This window comes from Sebastes umbrosus, chromosome 12 (genome assembly GCF_015220745.1).
Source record: "Sebastes umbrosus isolate fSebUmb1 chromosome 12, fSebUmb1.pri, whole genome shotgun sequence".
Classification (NCBI taxonomy): domain Eukaryota; kingdom Metazoa; phylum Chordata; class Actinopteri; order Perciformes; family Sebastidae; genus Sebastes; species Sebastes umbrosus.
The window spans coordinates 9,165,301-9,178,682 of record NC_051280.1 but is presented as its reverse complement, the minus strand read 5'-3'; the positions used below and the strand labels follow the sequence as shown (position 1 = coordinate 9,178,682).

Sequence of the window (13,382 nt, the reverse complement as noted above, 5' to 3'; positions counted from 1 at the left end):
TATTCGCCCCGTTTTTAGCCCGCCAACTCATTGTATTAGCCAGGTTTGAATTGGTTGCGCAGTGACATTTGCATCATGCTGTATGTGTTGCGCGCATGCGTCATGGTGCATCATATAATATGTTGCAGAGCCTGAGAGAGGAAGCACCAGGGTGGGGGAGGGGCACCGGCACCGGGACCGGCTAGACACCGGAAAACACGCCACCGGGGCGGGATGGAAATGACAGGAGACGTTGTAGGCATGGGGCTGTGTGTTGAAGAAGGGGGTTATCATTATAATACATTCATTTCAAAAGATATCTGGAATTCATGGATAAGTCAAAATATTAATTCAACATGACTATAACTAAGAGTTTGACTTGTCAAAGTGCTCATTTATAAATGATAAATTATAAATAATAATTTGCTTATATAAGAAAAAGATAACAAATAGTCAATATGATTAAGTTAAATATGTAAGTAATTGGTATTGTGATTATAGTTATATTATAAGTAATTAATTGGTATTCTGGATTGATGATAAATGTATATTTTGATAAGGATAATGATATCAGTAATTCATTTATATTTCTGTGTGACACAGATTAAAGGTAATAATTATAGTTTATCATTATAATAGCTTAATTTCAAAAGATATCTGGAATTCATGAATAAGTCAAAATATTAATTCAACATGAATATAACTAAGAGTTTGACTTGTCAAAGTGCTCATTTATAAATTATAAATTGTATATTATAAATAATAATTTGCGTATATAAGAAAAGATAACAAATAGTCAGTATGATTAAGATAAATATGTATGTAATGAATTGGTATTGTGATTAAGTTGTATTATAAGTAATGAATTCTGGATTGATAACAAATTTATATTTTGATAAGGATAATTATAACAGTAATTAATTTATATTTCTGTGTGACACAGATTAAAGGTAATAATTATAGTTAGAATAATTATAAATAATTATAGTTTGACAAATTTAGGAAAATGTAATTAGAGTTTATGTATGGCTCAATAAGGTATTCTACATGTTCGAAATAAATTTTGAAATGAAATGAAAATTTAAGATACCAGTAATTGGGTGTTTAACGGTCACTTTTGACTCTCCCAAATTAAAAAAAATCAACCTCTATGAATTCAAATTTTGAACCATCTGAGAATACACAAACACAGGAACACAAAATTACATATAGTGGTTAAGATTTTAATCGGTCATTTTATTAAATGGTTTTCATCACTCGTTCTTACTAAATGTCCTTACTGCAATATTACAATAACGTTCATTTTATACATTTTCCTTTTTTTAATTTCTATAATATTTTTTTAGACATTTATATAACTAATCTAAATCTATATTTATCAAGCATTGCACTGCACATTTTAATAAAAATCCCAAATTTCATAGCTGGGACTTTAAAAATGCCCGTAGTTGCAGAAACACCCATTTACATTCTGATTAGTAAGAGAGTCTTAAGGTACTTTTGCCATTAAGTTGTATTAATAACCGCATTTTATAGTTTTGAGAATGTGAATTGTAGATATCTTCATTTAAGTCAAGACTAGCTGAAACACAAATTCAAGATAGCCTACCTCCAATTTAGTTCTGATTTAGGGATATTTTAAACTAGGATGATAGTCAAAAATGGCATTGGTAGGCTTAAATGAATTGCAGAAAGCCTATCTGTAATATGAATTCAGTCAAGCTAATATGTGATAAATTTACTTGATGCAATCTTTGACATCATATTAGGAATTCTGACTAGAAATATCTATTTGTTTGTCTTCCTTTTTGTGACCAAGTTTGATTTCAGTTTTTGTGGAATGGACCAGTTTGTAAACACTTTATGTGCCACAATGGCTCATGATGAATGCACAAGTCTTCAAAATGCATTCGTATGTATTATACTGTATGATTGATAGTCAAGTGAAACCCTTTATAAGCTTGTCAGAGAAAGCTGTCACTAAAGTAGCATTGGCAATTGAAACTGCAACATAAGCTTATTTTCTTTTACAGCACAGCATCATGTGGTAAATGTAAATAGAATAATATTTTTCTCTAACACTATACAGTACAGTATTTTAGATGTAGATCATTTTTGTCAGCTACAACAGTCCAGTGCAGAAAATGGCATCACTAAACTGCAATAATAGACCAGGAAAAGACATGGCAGAATATTAATTCAGGAAAATACCATATTATTTATGATACCAGAAAATACCTATAAGAGACCTAGTTTCAGTCTTATGTATTTATATTTCAAGCTCTATTGTCAAGTGTGCCTAATAGAGCTGCAGTTGTTGTCACAGTATAAATCTATAATCTGTACCATTAATTCAGTTATATTACCTTGTCATTGTTGGAATCCTGTAAGTGACACCACGACACTTAGAGCACAGGTATATGAACAATTTATTTACACAACGTGTTTGAGTTAAGCATATTATCAGCTTCAGGGACAAGTTGCCTTTGATAAAAGCAGATGGTGGCCAAAAATGTCTACAGGTCCGCTCTTACACCAAAGCCTGGTCCTGTAGGAGGCTCTGTCAGAGAAGTCAGTCCACCTGCAGGCTCACAGGAGAAACGGCCGTTCCTGTAGAAAAAGGAAAAGAAAATATGTCTTAACGTGCAGTCAGTGCAAATATAATGTTTGAAACAAATTTCATTGACCAACCAGAAAAATGTAATAATTAATTCATGATGAAGTTGTATGTACCTGGGCCCGGGTGGTGGGACTCTGCCTGCTTTAAGTTCATCAATAATGTCCTCAATGTCCTTCGGTAAGAGGTCCTCCTGGAAACAGGAAGAAAGCAGGATAAATGAGAAGAAAGCAAAAAAAAGTGCTGGGTCATTCCTGTTATGCAGAAACATTTCCGTCCCCATGAATGACTTCCTCATATTTTCTTTAAAGTGAGTCAAATATTTATAAGAAATAGCTTGAATTATAGATTAAAGTCTTCTTTATAACATAAAGAATAATGCACACTAAAAATACTTTTTTTTTTACTTTACATACATGTACTCGATTTTACCATGTCCCCAGTGCAATGTAATCATCTTCTACAAGAACTATAAGCCTACGGCTTTTCGTTGCTAGTTGTCTCGTGCTGGATAATTAAGGTCTTAACAGTTTTTCACATCCTTCAACCTGTATGAGCACCTTCTTACTCCTATTAAATTCACTCCTAATGGAGAGAGTGGGGAAGGTTAGGAGGCAATACTTGAAATACTACTTTTGAAATATTGCCAAGGAGTTTATAGGGATTATAGCTAATTCTAAAAAAGCAATAATTTATTAGATATCATCTTAAAGCAGGTTTTACACAGTCAGTCAAATTCATCAGATTTCCTACATAATCAAATTTCAAAATAACTGTTGTCGGGCGTAAAAGGACATGCAGAATAGTTCTGCCCTCTGATGCTTTTTGCTTCCAAAACTGAATCAGATATAGTAATAGTCAGAATGTCTAAATGTTTATGTGCTACAAAAGATAATGAAACTGTCGGCTCAAATCCATTTCATAAGATAACGTTATGGTTTTCCTAAAGTCAGTGGTAACGGCAAATTCACACCAGGCAGCGGCAAAATGAGGCTCACCGCAATAATTCGTTTTTTCTGCGACCGGGAGGCGTATTCATGTGTTTCAGGTGGGAAGAAATTCTTTTGTAACAAAGGTCAACATGTCACAGGAGTCACAGGATCTTTTTACTGATTGGTTGCGGGTCTTCTCTGGCCACACTTCACTAAAAGTTAAACTTTTATTTGCCACAGAGTTTAACGGCCACAGCTCGCTGAGCTTGGGAGCGGCTGCTGCAGCTTTTCATAGACATTGCATGGCAGTTCGCCGCAGGCCGCACTTCGCCACTGCTCTGATGTGAATTCGGCATAAAGAATAGCTGAATAACTGAATGACTTGAATTAGTTTATTAACCCAGCTAACCAAAGCAGGGCTGGTTATGATAGATTGTTTTTACACCCAACCAAAATCACACATGTTGTGTTCTTATTAACGACACCAAAAAGGGCTCAGTAACTGCATTATTTACTGTGTTAAGGTGCATAAAGACTGAATCAGACATTTACATTGAAAAGCAAACAGATAGGCTGTCTGTTTGCTTTTCAATGTAAATGTCTGATGTTTAACAGGCGTATCTGTGCAACAACCTGACACACGTGCTTGTTTAAAAACTGTACCACCTTGAATAAAACTAAATGCATGCAATTGATGACAGAATTAATTAATAATCAAAGACTGCGTGTTAATTATTCACATAAAATGCTAAACTCAGTACCACCTTGCTCTTGGTGTTAACACATTGTGTCTGTTCTGCCTCTAATGATCACACCTCAGCAATTTTAGGTGTTACAGAAAATTCGTCCTCTCTCAGTCGCATTTATTTTAATTGGGTCGTTCAGTTGTGCTCAGCTTGCAATAACTAAACTTCCCATGGCAATTGAGTGCAGAAATAGTTTCACATAATGTTCAACCACAAATCCAAAGAGCACGCTTTTCATATCACATCTGACTCATAAGGTTCATCTTTTTCCAAACTGAGGTCATGCACAAGACAAAGTTGTTATTCCAGCCATATTATTATTCATTTAAGATTATTTTCTGCAATGTTTTCCATTTTCCCATTTATTTGTTTTGAGCCTTAAGGCCTTTACATACCAGGGGCGTTTATTTTCGTGCAATTATTTCACCCGACAATATATTTTTCCGAACTAATTTTTTTCCCAGAATTCACTCAGAAAATTTCGCTTAAAGGGAACTCAATAAAATAGCTTACAGTGGCTTGTAGGCTATACAACAATTTACCTAAGACAGACTGCCAGACGCTGCTCTAGGTCAATAGGAATCCCGGTAGTTGGTCGTCTGCCTGCGCAAATCTATTCAAACCTTTTATTGAAAAAGTGTTGCAACTGTCGCAAATTATCATCGCTGCTGGTATGAATAGTTTTGATGCAAAATATTTTCATTTTCTTGTCGTTTATTCATCAAACTCCCGGTGTGTAAAGGCCTTTACAAGTGGAGATTGCACCACACCTGAATCGGCTTCCAAAGAAAAGAAGGTAGCACTCGTGAAATGTGGCTGAGAGATGTTTTTCTCTGCAGACATTCTTTTCAAAACTCATTTCAGGCTTTAACCCAATTCTGTTAATTTAGTTATAATGTTCTGTAAGGAAGTCATCTGCACAGAGTAGTCAAACACTCACATAATAGTTGTCATTGATCTGGACCATTGGGGCATTCACACAGGCACCCAGGCATTCCACTTCTATTAGCGTGAACATCTTGTCTGGAGTCGTCTCTCCAACCTTGATACCTGTGGAAAAACAAATAAAGACATGCTTTATATTTAGCTAATCTCCCCTGACAAGCTGCAGATTATCTTACCGAAAGAACAAATATGTTTAACTCAAGCAGTGCTACCTGACATTACACAGCTGTAAGCAGTGCTCAAAGTGGGCTGGCACCTCTACATTTTACTCCTTGGCGTACAGTGACTTTTTCTTGTGAACTGGCTCTTCTCTGCCCTCTCCATATCAGTTTCTCAGGGAGATTCATAATCGCGATTCATAATGGTGCAGCAGCATAGGGCTGGGCAATATATCGATATTATATCAATGTTGTGATATGAGACTAGATATCGTCTTAGATTTTGGATATCGTAATATCGTTTTGTGGCAAATGTGTTGTCTTTTCCTGGTTTTAAAGGCTACAGTAGGGATGCAATTTTCTGAACTTACCGGACTGTTCTAGCTGTTATTTGTCTTTTACACTTAGTCATTACTGTATATCCACATTACTGATGATTATTTATCAAAAATCTCATTGTGTAAATATTTTGTAAGCGCGCGACAGACAGTGAAAGTGATCTATTGACTGTATATTGACACCATACCAGCAAGATTACTACAGTGTTAATGTCTAGACATCTGTAGAAAATTTTACGGACATGAAAAAAGTAAAGATTTATTTTTAAGTCAACACTTCTTGCTTTCATTTAAAAATAAAAACCCTCAAGCGTTTTTTCTGTGGACAGAATTCTTTCATTTGTTAACACAAGGCTGTTATTCTGTAATATTTGCAGGACAATGTTCTAGAACATGCAGTGACTTGCAGAGCTCCATGAATGAATAAAGTACGGGGTTTTAATTGTGGATTATTATTATTATTTTCAAATTACCACACGTTTCTTAACCTTTCTCTGTCTAAAATAAATGGAAATGACATTTATAATGAAATGAAATGGCCATTATAAAAGGTAAACAGCAGCTGCAGCAGCAGAAACGCAGCTGGTCTGATCACCCGACACGTGAATCATGCAGCTGCAAACACGCTGTGCAGTCTGTTCAGGGCGTAACAGGATGAGCTGACGCGCGGCTCGGGGGAGGGGGGTGAGAACGAGGGTGCTGTAATGTATCGATACAATGTTCTCGTCCTTTGTGTAAAATAATTAGTGAAATATTCGTCATAACCTTTTTAAATTTATGAACAAATATAATTAATGAAACTATTAATTACTAATTATTTAAAAGTTTTCTGAATCTGCACTTTTGATTTATAGATTATTTTACAGGGCAAACACTTCCAGAATTTTAAATAATAAAATAATAATTTAACTAGGAATAATAATGGTCCAAATTGATGTAAAATTGCATAGTTTTAAGTAAAAAACCTTTCAATGTTCTTGGGGGAGGACCCCTAAAACCCAATATCTTCTAGTATCTTTTATTCAATCTAGAAATTGAGAATGAATCTCTTTATCCTGCTGCATAATATGTAGGAGCATCCTGACTGGGACACTGCTCCTAAAACCTGAATGATGCCCAACTACAGGCTACAAATAACACAAGAAAGCACTTTAACTATTAACACTAAACACTCCACCATAACCCTATAATGTTCCAGTTGGAATATTATTGGAGTATTATAGGCCTATTATAGAAGATGCATGGTCCAAGTATAATAATATTGCAATAAAACCACAGCTGATTATGACTCACACAGTATAACATGTTTAAAGAAATAATAAATAAATAGGAAGAAGTCGCCAGAGATTGCTGTTACCGGCTGATACACGAGCCAGCATGTGAATAAGAGCAGTACTGGCACTTAATTTTTCCACTTTAAGCGCTGGCTGTAAGGAGAATTATAACACAAATTATAGACTCATTCTTTTGATTGAACAAAGAAATATGATGGTGCTCTATTAAATGCCGCACAGACTGAAGTAGGTTAGCAGTCGTCTGGCTTGACATCAGTATTGTATGTCTTCTTGTTTGCTGCTACAGCTCACTGTTGTTTGAATTGCAGAGACAACTGTATATTTACATGTTTGTTCCCAACCTCTGTTTATCCCAAATACACACAATAAAAAAAATTGTGATGATTGTTTTCGTCTGCGTTTTCATCTCTTCATTGGTGTCCCACCGTAAAATGGAAAATGTCTCTCTTACCCAGTTTGGTTTGGATGGCCTCCAGGATGCTGTCTGAGTTGCAGAGCATGCAGGGTGTTGTCGTACAGATCTGAATGAAGTATTTTCCCACGGGCTGACGCAGAAACATTGTGTAGAATGTCGCTACTTCATACACTCTCATCGGAGCGACTTCCAGCACCTCAGCGACCTGAATGAAAACAATGACAAACATTCAATGAGGTTCCCTTGCATGACACACAAGACATGGTATTACTTTTCGTAAAAATGTTGTCCAACGGATTCCAATTGGCAACACGCAGCTGTAAAACAAATTGCAGATGAATCACTGTACCTTGTTCATGGCGGAGATGGGGAGCCATCCATGTTGCCTCTGGGCTAAATCCAACACTGGGATGGTGGCGGCTTGCTTGTGTCCAGTGGGGTACATTGAAATGATCGCCTCAATCCTCTACAGGGGAAAATACACATTTTACCATGAATGGGCAGAATAAAAATAGTTGCATTCATCTTCTGTATTTAACAATTAGACCAATTTAAACTATCAAACGGTTTTCATACAAAATCATTACCTGCACAGATATTTAGAAGAGATCCACTGTAATGTGAAGATGAATGTAACCAAATAATTCTTGTTTTATCTTGGTGATAGTGACCAGGTACTCATGTTTCGCTGTCTATTACAGTGGCAAATACTAGGGCTGTCCCAAATACTGTTTTTTGGTCTGTCTGTCTGTCTCATCTCCCTCGTTTCAGTGCTCGAGACAGCGGCGCTGCCACACTACTGTACACACACGCACCTCTACACACAACGAACAGCGATGTCCATCTGAGAGTAACTAATAATAATTAATGTTGAATATGAACAGTGTTGTTGGATTGTTCCTTATTTCATGGGCTATTTTGGGATTTATACATTATCATTAAATACTTACATGTATATTATAAAATAACAAAAAAACAAAGCATTTGAATACTGATTTGGAGGTTGATTACCATGGCAATGATCGAACCTTTGAAGCATTCAGGTCAGCCCTAGTAAATACCTTTTTAACAAAATATGGATAGCAAACCCCTGTATCACATTTCAGCTTTTTAGAAAAAAAAAAAAGATTTAAAACAAGGATAAAATAAATTATCTGTCTGAAACTAGTGAAATAGAGGCTGCCTTGAAAGGGGGGTGAGACATCTAAACAATTCTATAAAATACTTCGTAACAGAATAACATTGTCATGATCATAAAAAACTAAAGATAGGCATGTCTGAAAATTTGTATTAAAGACTTAAATAGACTCTAGGGATGCACCGATCTGACTTTTTCAGTCCTGATACCGATACCGATACCTGGGCTTTGCGTATCGGCCGATACAGAGTACGGATCCGATACCAGTGTTAAAATTAATCAGCTGTACGCCTCACTGTGTGGAAGTCACTGGGATCATTCTTTCATGTGTAAGGCAACATCAGGCTGGACTTAAAAATTGCTTTTCTAACATTGCTTTTCTAACTTTGCAATACAAAATGTAACAAATAAATACAGAAATATATATTTTAACTGAATTGTTATTTATTTTTATTATAATAATAATAAATCATACACCAGCAACTTGGTAAAACATCTTAAAATTAACAGGAATTACAACTCAAGTGTAAACTATTTTAATGCAGCAACAAATTGTTCGAAACTTAAACAGGAATTAAAACTCCAGTATATAACGTGTATAGTATATAAAAATAGAACTCAATTGAATAGATCGGTCCAATTGTCACCAATAACAGTTCCAGCTATTTGAGTGAGTATCGGCCTGATATCGGTATCGGTGCATCTCTAATAGACTCCTATCAGAACTGGCCAATACAGGTGGGGAATTATCAGATATCGGACGTCACAGATGTCAACCTTACCTTTATGTTCTCCTCAGTGAATTCAAAAGGAATATCTGCGTTGTTGTCAGGAGTATCTCTATGCTAAAACAGAAAGACCACAGTGTTAAAGGACAGTTAATATTGTTTTCACCAATGATATATTAATTATCTGTAGTCATATATGAATAACATTTATCAGCCAAAAATATATTTGAATCCTTTTTAAAAAATGTGAAGTTGCTATCCTTTTGACAAATATTGTACAAAATATGATGCCTCCTGGTGAGGCCGTGCATATATTATTTATATTTATATATATATATATATATCATATCAATCAATCAATATTACGGATGGATTTTAACTCAACAACCGACCTTTAAGTGAGTAACAGGCGTATGTGCAGTATATGATAATATCTGCTAAAATATGAATATCATTTACTGTAAGCCCACAGGGCAGAACAGGTGCTGCTATCAGGCCGTTGAAAAGACTCAACACAGATAACAATTATTTCAGGTGCTGCACACACTGCCCCCTTGTGAGCGGCAAATATCCTTTGTGTAATTAAGAAAAAGAACAACTTGAAATGTAATGGTGTTTGAAGTTAAAATTGTCAAAAAAAACAACATTCCCGATTAAAGAGGAGGAGGTTTAAAGACAAGTCAGCCAAACCGATTTTCCTCCAATCACAAATCAAAAACATCCTTACTATCAAGGGGGCAATGAAACCATGGCATGTTTCCATTACATGACTTTATCACGTGGGATGTTTTTGTTGCACAGCTTGGCTCTAATAGGCTCTGAAGGCAATCTGAAGGATAAATTTAGACTGTTTGGAAAACTGATACCTTTGGGATTATTTCAGCAAAAATGGAGCACAAATATATTTCTGAGTCATGCATTAATCACATTTATACATTAGTTTTATTGCCTAATTAATTTAGAAGCAAATACAAATAATATGACCACCTGTAAATAATAGGTTAATGAAGTTTAAGAAACTCAACTGACTTAGGTTTGTGGTTTTGAAAAATGTGTTTCTGTTGGTAATCTGGTAAAACACCTATCTCATAAAGAATAATTAAGTTAGATGAACAAGTTAAGACCTCAGACTATCAAATAGGAACACAGATTGAAGGAGAAAAAGATGATTCTGATTTACTCCTGTTGTTTAATCCTGTTTCGTGGGATTCGAGTCCCACATCTGTTTTGTTTACCCATTTAAAACTTGTAAATCATTTAGATTAAATATTGTATATAAATATAACCCAATCCTTAACGTCACAAAAATAAAGAAATAATGGCCTGGTGCTTTCATATAATACAAAGGTTATGTGCATGGTCTCTAAAACAACTGGGCTAACCACACTGATAACAAGGCCACAGAGGTCAGCAATAAGGACAATTAACAGATCTAGATCATAATACTGCATATTATTCTGAATGTTTTAAGTCTATATCAGCGGTCCTTCAGTGTTGATTTCAGTTCTCCCTGGTAGCTCAGTGCATTCCCTGCTTTTCCATGTAAAAGAAGTCCCTGATATAAGAGCTAGAATGAAATCTGCCTGACAGAATTGAAAATCCCCCCATTAACCAAACTTTATGACCATTTATCTCACAGACTCTGGCTGAAGCACATTGACAACATGACAATTATTCCGATAATTCTCTATTAAGCTGCTGATTCATTGCGACGCACTATGTCCAGTTCAACACTGAAAGCTAATTGTGAGGTGTTCAACAGGCATTGAACAATTAAGCCTGACAACACCGCCCTCTGTGTCCAACTTCTTCTGCACATCTCTTGACTTTGGCAAAGAAACTGTAACTCACCACATAGATGCCACCAGCTCCAGCGCGTGCAGCAGACCGATGCAGACTCCTGACCTGCCTGGCCTGCAAATAAAGAGAGAAAGAAGACAGATTAAATACCTGGTAGTATGTGAATTCATATTTCAACTTCCCAAGAGAGAGACTTCTGGCGGGTATGTTTCGCTTCAGACTATCTGAAAGGACTGGAAAATGGAAAAGTTATACAAACTTGTGACGTTGTCATTGTCTACCACAGAGACAGTGTGTCAAATCCTTAATTTTCCGTAATTCCGTACTTTTTAAAGCTAGAGAAGAGCTAGTTCATGTCATTATATATAACTCTTTAAAGCTTCAGTAGGCAACACGTTTTTGGCATCACTGGGCAAAAATTCCATAATAACCTTTCAGCATATTGTAATTCAAGTGTTCTGAGAGATAACTAAACTTCTGCACCTCCTCATGGCTCTGTTTTCAGGCTTTAAAAAATATCTGACCCCTGACGGGAGACTTTGAGCAATCACAAGTCATTTCAGAGAGAGCGTTCCTATTGGCTGTGCTCCAGCTGGGGGGCGGTCCTTGGTATTTCCTCAGCAGATCTCAACATGGCTGCTGGCCGGGTCACAAACTTTTTCATTTTAAAGCTACAGTACACTACAAGATGTTTCTGAAAACGTTTGAGGAGAGAAATAGGCATTACAGTAACAGAATATTGATTCATATTTGATCAGCGCTGCATAGTTTGACCGTTTGGTCGAAGTTCGCGAGTGATTGACTTGTGGATCTCATAGACGGCAGCTGGACAGCAGACTCCAGATCAGCTCTGACTGGTTGTTATCCTCCGGTCTGTGAAATTGTGCAGATGCCGTTAGGAGCACCGGAGGACACAGAGGCACATTATCATTTTCATATTACCTGTCTCGTGCACTACTGTCAGGATATAGTGACCATTTTATAAAAATAACTTTTTTTTAATCATATTTGCTCCATTTCTACCCACTGCTGCTTTAACTGTAAGAAGCTTGAACTATCACAACATGGGGATACCCTTACATAAACATAGCTTGAGCACTAAGTTGTAAAGGTATATGTCTAAATAAATGATCCCCCACAATTACACAAATGTGTCTGTTTCCATTGGCATTCACACATTTCAGGGGTAGAAATACAGGTCATAAATAGTAATAGTTGAATACATCCTTGATGTACTAATTTGCATCTTTATGTGGCACTCATAATATATATAAAAGTATTAAATAAAATGAGATAATCATAAAGATTCGTTTCTTATTACTTAAGAAACCCAGGTGGTGTAGTGCAAGCGAGCTGTTCTATAATGCAAGTGTCAACACTTTCCAGGCTGTTGAGAAACCTGATGTATAAATGTATATGTCGGCTAAATGATTCTCATAACGCCATTATCATGCTACTGTCAAATCCTTGTTTTAGTGTTATACGAAACCAGTCATCCCTGTGGAAACACTAGTATAACTGTCTTTTATAAAAAAAAAGTGGCAGTTTCTATTTAAATGTATGTGTTGTTGTTGTTTGTGTTGTATGTTTTGGACTTAGTGTCTGTCAATAAAGATGAATTTAATTGAATAAAAGAATATATGGCTATTGCTGGTTTATTAACTATCTTTCTTAATATCATCTTGTAAATGTTTAATCAAACCAACCTCCAAGTCCCCAGAAACCACACAGCGTGGAGAGAAGTCTGATATACCAGCAGTGACTGGTATTGATACTAGCATGTTGTACAACTAGTTAACAGCATCAGGACACACATCTAAGCTAGACTTTGATGTTACATCTAAAATCAAAGAGATATATAATAATAATACTACTAATAATAAAGCCAATTGTAAAAGGTAGCCTAATTGATCATGTCCAGAGCTACTTCTCTTCATATTGCTGTATTTGTCCAGAGATCACCTTGGAAACGTGTAAAAGCAGTTATCTAAGTTAGCTCACATGCTAACGCTAGCTGAGCGGCCTGCACGGTTTGCCCTTGTGAGGAGTCACAGCATTTTGTCTCCAAATTATCGTAAAGAGCATTTAACATTTTACCCAGAACCATAAAGATGATCACAAACATACCGTCTGCGATACTGCAGAGCGAATAGCAGCAGACAGAAACATCTTGTGGCTGGATGGAGGTTAGCTGCCGGTCTGTTACCAAATGGACGAGACAATCAACACAAGCGTTCTCACGCTCGACTGAGCGGGTCTGACGTGAGACGCTTACGTCAGACGTCAGTCGC

The 13,382-nt window shown here is 36.2% G+C and overlaps 1 protein-coding gene across 1 annotated transcript; it reads right to left on the bottom strand.

The window, feature by feature from the left end:
- Window positions 1–2,390: 2,390 nt before the first annotated feature.
- ndufv2 (NADH:ubiquinone oxidoreductase core subunit V2) lies at window positions 2,391–13,377 on the bottom strand. The gene is made up of 8 exons (XM_037786589.1): window positions 13,219–13,377; window positions 11,143–11,205; window positions 9,346–9,408; window positions 7,775–7,891; window positions 7,462–7,630; window positions 5,215–5,324; window positions 2,713–2,789; window positions 2,391–2,589 (listed from the first exon to the last, which is right to left on the bottom strand). Exons 1-8 carry the CDS (start codon window positions 13,258–13,260, stop codon window positions 2,496–2,498), a joined length of 735 nt encoding a protein of 244 aa, XP_037642517.1. The 5' UTR covers window positions 13,261–13,377; the 3' UTR covers window positions 2,391–2,495.
- Window positions 13,378–13,382: the final 5 nt, after the last annotated feature.